Genomic DNA, 5,602 nt, shown 5'->3' on the forward strand with positions numbered 1-5,602 from the left:
GTGTTAGGCATATGAAAGATTCTCAGTAAATATAATGTTCTGAATAAATGAGTAGGGATGAAAAATGAATGAAGACCAAGACTAGGTTATGTTCAGAGCTTTCAAATCTGTCCTCTCCCCTCTCTATTCCCATAGTAGATTTCCATTATCTCATGCCTCAGTGAATGAAATACCCTCCTAATTGCCCTTCCTAACTCGAATCTCATAGTCCATGTGGTATGGCATCGTCCCCAGCCAGGCACTAACAACAAAAGGTGCTGAAGCTGCCAGCAATCCGGAAACACTCATGTAAGACAGGTCACACAAGAAGCTTAGTACCGCCCTTTGCATCCGCTTCCATCGCTTCTTGCTGTCGTTCGTCAGACCTCAGCCGCCAAAATGGTGAAGCAGATCGAGAGCAAGTTGGCTTTTGAGGAGGCCTTGCGCAGTGCAGGAAATCAGCTTGTAGTCGTTGACTTCTCAGCCACGTGGTGTGGGCCTTGCAAAATGATCAAGCCGTTCTTTCATTCCCTGTCTGAAAAGTATTCCAATGTCGTGTTCCTTGAAGTAGATGTGGATGACTGTCAGGATGTTGCTTCAGAGTGTGAAGTCAAATGCATGCCAACCTTCCAATTTTTTAAAAATGGACAAAAGGTGGGTGAATTTTCTGGAGCTAATAAGGAAAAACTTGAATCCACCATCAATGAATTAATCTAATTATGTTTTCTGAAAACATAACCAGTCATTGGCTCTTTAACACTTGTAATTTTTTTTTATTTACAAAAGAAAAAATCAAGTAGAAAATTATGTTCAATTGCCATCCAATTATAAATGAGAATAAAATATTAATTCTACTGTTTAAAAAAAAAAAAAAAAAAAAAAGACAGGTCACACAATTACAGGGAATAAAGGTTAAATCAGTAAGAAAATATGCAGGAAAGGTGAGGTGCTAACGGTGGTCCCAGTGTAGGGCTTCCTGGGTTCACTAGATGGCAAGTCCAGGTGAGTATGGGCCATTTCCAGCTACCATAACTTTTTTTATGATGTCTACTCTTCCCATTGATTAAATAGTAGGTGCTTTTAAGACTCTACCATCTGTCTACCTCTGATTTCCATTGTTTAGTCCTTTTGGGCTGCTATAACAGAATACCATAGATGGGGTGGTTTTTAAACAACATTAATTTATTTCCCACGGTTCTGGAAGCTGGGAAGTCCAAGATCAAGAGCCTAGAATATTTGGTGTCTGGTGCAGGTCTACTTCCTAATTCATAGATGACCATGTTTACGCTGTGTCCTCACAAAAAAGGGACCAGGTAGCTCTCTGAGGTCTCCTTTATAAGGCACTAATCCCATTCATGAGGGTGCCACCCTCATCAACTAATCACCTCTGAAAGGCCCCACCTCTAAACATCATCATATTGGGGATTAAGTTTCAACATATTAATTTTGGGGGGATATAAACATTCAGTATATGGCACCCATCATTAATTTTGAAGGGTATGGGAGAGACCTTCATTCTGTGCTGGTAGAGGTGGAGAGGAGAGTATATCTACATGGATGATGGGCCAATTGGGTCCATCTCTGATGGGCTAGCAGTGTCAGGGTGCCCCACCTCAAATGGCCGTCTGAGTGAATTTTCCTGCTTTCATGTGATTCTCAGTCTAGGAAGATTTTCTCAATTAACAAGCTTAATTTTCTATTTTTTCTTCCAATAAAACATCTTCACAAAGAATGTGAATTTTGAGGGGATTCTGAGAGGAATGAATAGAATGGTGTTAAGAAGTTCAAGTGGCATGGGAAAGTGCTTTCCTCTCAGGAGGGGAAATAATGAGCACAAAGGTGGAAGAGCATGAGGGTCCAAGAGAACTGCAGATAGTTCTGTGGGTCTGATATCTGGGGTATATTGATTATTTTTTACAAGCCACTATGTGCAGGAGATACAAAGATGAATCAGTTAAGTCATTCCCACACTAATGAGACAGGTGGGTATTGAATATGAATGTGCCGGACACTACAATAGAGGATGAATAAGACCCAGTCCTAGTCCTCTTTCTTACCATTGGGAAACTGAGGTGCATTGCCCACTAGGCTACTGCTTGGGGGATAAGGAGGTCCGAGCTAAGTGTTATGGCCTCATATCGGTATTGATGAGTTACTTTTGTATCTCTTTCCCTATCTTTTTCAATACCTAGAAAATTAGATACAAGAGGTACTCCAAAAATAATTGTCACATTAGAAAAATTTGAACAATCACGTGTTTAACGAAAGAGGACATTTTTAATACATATGAACTTCTATGAGAGGTAATTGGTATTCACAATGGGTTGTGTGTAGCAAATGGGAACACAAACTAGCTCAAAGTGTATTTCCTAAGTCTATTTTGACAAAATTAAATGTGTAGATAGATTATGGTAACTCAACAGGAAGAGATTGGCTAGAATCAAAACCTTGTGAGGTGCTAAAGTTGAGTCATTTCTACCATTTAAATTTGCATTTTGAAACCAGGATGCAGGTAATCTGTGGATAATTTCTCTATTATAGAATTCTGCCCACTTCAACTAACCCACATTTTACTTGCAGTACACGTAAAAGTGACATCATAATCATCAGAATTTTCTTTTCTTCTTATTGCTTCTCCAATCACAAAGACTGCTACTTCCGGACCCAGGGTCCGGAACTGGCTGGCTGAAGGAGTGCTATAGAGAATGTAAACAATAGCTATTAAATGTTCATGGAAAAAGGGGTTGAGGAGCAGTAAAAGAAATTTTTGCAGGTTAGACTCAAAAAAATCAAAACTGCCATAAATCTGCTTGACCTTAATATCATTAAATTTGGAGTATGTTTCCTTTAAATGTATGTAGGGCACTAATGTCTTTAATTTCAAAGAGAAAATGTTTAGATAGACTATTGGTAAATGTGCTATTACAGCAAAATTCCAAATAAATGATGGGTGGGAACTGAGTCGTTAGTGTAAAAGCAGGAGATTCTTGTGCTTTAGGTGCTAGAATATTGCCTTTGGTTGATATAACACAAACACCAAAGAAATGATCAGAAAAATATTTTAAAATACTTCCAAGAATAGGATGGCTAGAATGTGTGAGCCATATTTCCATCTTAAAGACTTCTACATCAAAAAGTTTTTAACTCAATCTGTTGGAAACTGTTTTCCCAAAAGGATATATCCTTAATAGGAACCAAATAGAAAATGGATTCACGTTTCCAATATTTGCTTTACAATCATCTTTGCTAAAACACATGTATTGTTTGAAGCAAGGCTACCCCACATCTTACAATTGTGATTATTTCAATCAAATGTTTTTAAGCTACTGATAAAACAATTAAGTTATTTATTAATATGTGACTGAAAGTAATGCAAGTCCTCCAATTACATGCTTGCTTGCCTGCTGTTGAAATGTCTCGATTTCTTAAAGTAAGAATTAGAAGGCTATGTTTATTTGGTGGGTGTAATGAAAACCTACTATTTGAAGCCTATTCAGCTTAGTAACGGATTCCTTAAGGATAGCTCCTTATAATAACTACAGAAACTTTTTTTATTATCAAGTAGGTTATATGAGGCATCAGATAATTGATCAAGTCATTTTTAAAAAGTCAATCCAATTTAAAAAGATAATCTAAATCAATTGTTTTACTGTGGGAAAAATTTGTTGCTTATACATTCCTCTGAGACATACAGACACAGCTCTATTTTAACAACAGAAAAAGCTTAACAGTACTCCAAAGAGATATGCAAATTATGCCCCCTATTTATTTTCCTCTTTTGGATAAAATTCTTACATGAATATATAACATATTGTTTATGTATTTGCTTATTTATAGAATTTCCCTGTCTGTAATAAAACTAAGGGCAAAAACCAAAATAATTAAGAATCTTTGAGGAAAATTACATTTCAGGATACCAAATAATAAAAATAACCAAAACAGGTAAATTATTTCAGTTATTGAGGCAAGATGACAAAGGTTTATTTGGTTAAATAATATGCTCTATATCATGAGAAGTAAAATTACTACATTAAATCTAAAAATCAAAGGTACAGACACCCTTTTGTGCATATAGCAATGACAATTTAAAGAAAATGAATAACATAATTTGCGTGGAATTTTGTGGATCTTTAATGGTTAGCAAAAAGTATTTCTTCATTACTTCAATTAATCACTCTCAAGATAGCAAATTACCTAAGTAATTATCTTTAAAAGATTTTTCAATGTGATTTTCCCCAAATGGTTCAATTATGAATGAGAAAGAAAAAATATATATAAGAGGGAGATTTACGTATACAATAAAAGATGAATATATTTTGTATTAATGTTTCTTAAAAATTAAATGTTATAAGGAAAATGTCAAAAATGTATTTATTTTCAAATTCTATGTGTGTTTGCTTTTTAATATTCAAAGATTCCCACTATGAGTTTAATTCTAGTATAATACTTTTGGGTTTTTTGGTTTCTTTCTTTTTCGTTTTTTTTTTTTTTTTTTGTTACTTAGTTTAAGAAACAGCTCATATCTTTAAAGCTCTGGAATGGTGTAAATCATTACAGTGGTTTCACATTTTCATGGGATCAAGGAAACAACAGTAAGCTCATAAAACAGATACCACTAATTATGCAGAGGAGAAGTCATAAAGTTACTGGGAGAAGCATGTTTTATATTCATGGACACATCATTAAAAGTTTAAGACATGCTATCAAATTCTACATTTTAATACTATACCCAACAGCATTAAACCCTCCCAACAAGAAAATCAGATTGTTTAATGATCCTTTTTTGTCACACGGGTTTTATATGTCTGCAGTTGAAGCAGATGTGGAATTTGTATTGCTGAACATTTTTTAAAATCACTGGACAATTAAAAAATCATTTTATCTTTTATATCAAGTTAAGAAAAAAAGATCAGAATCATCTTTTGACATACCTCTCTTTAATAAAGTGCATTTATTGAGATAATAAGCCTTGATTCCAAATCACATGTGTGGATTTTTAAAATAATGACTTGGGTTTTCTTCGAACATATAAAAACATAAAGGGGTTTAATAATGATAAAATAGCCTTCATTTTAAATTAATTTCTAAAGTACAAATTAAAACTAAGAAATAAAATGAAATCAGATTTCACGGGACACATGAAAACACAAAAGCATGTCCTATTACTAAGGGAAATCACTGAGGAATCCAAGAATAGTACAAAATGTTAATATTACAGACAGCAATTTAAAGAGATGTTCATAGCCAGAACATCAGAAACATTTACCAACACTGGCACACTTATTTAAGCTGAGGCCTTTGCTTCACTCGTCCACAAAAGGACTGAAGATGCTCTAATATCTTAATTTGTGTACAATTCTAACATGTTTCCATTTGTACATAAGTAAAAGCTGCATTCCGCAATTCAAACATGTCTTATAGTCAGCTCGAGAATACATACTCTCTTGAGTATTATAACAGGAATTTTACATGCTGATAGCTTCAAGCTTAATCTCAAAGTGAAAGTAAAATATAGTTATGGCAAATTCAGAGATGAGACCGTAAGAGCGGCAAATGGAAGCTAATCAAATGATTATTTGTTGGGGCTAAGAAAGAAATGACGGGAAAAGCAAAGTCACTGAAA

General features: G+C 34.6%; 1 protein-coding gene across 1 annotated transcript; it reads left to right on the forward strand.

Moving 5' to 3' along the window:
* The first annotated feature begins 307 nt into the window (after positions 1-307).
* On the forward strand, positions 308-833 carry LOC148755277 (thioredoxin). Its single transcript, XM_088791726.1, has one exon. The coding sequence runs from the start codon at positions 379-381 to the stop codon at positions 694-696; it is 318 nt and encodes a 105-aa protein (XP_088647852.1). The 5' UTR covers positions 308-378; the 3' UTR covers positions 697-833.
* The last annotated feature ends 4,769 nt before the right edge of the window (positions 834-5,602 follow it).

The sequence above is a fragment of the Rhinolophus sinicus genome, chromosome 15 (genome assembly GCF_057876585.1).
Source record: "Rhinolophus sinicus isolate RSI-liver-muscle chromosome 15, RSI-T2T, whole genome shotgun sequence".
In the NCBI taxonomy this organism is placed as follows: Eukaryota; Metazoa; Chordata; class Mammalia; order Chiroptera; family Rhinolophidae; genus Rhinolophus; species Rhinolophus sinicus.

Coding starts and splice junctions, on each gene's coding strand:
- LOC148755277 (XM_088791726.1), top strand. CDS start 379: ATGGTGAAGCAGATCGAGAGCAAGTTGGCTTTTGAGGAGGCCTTGCGC.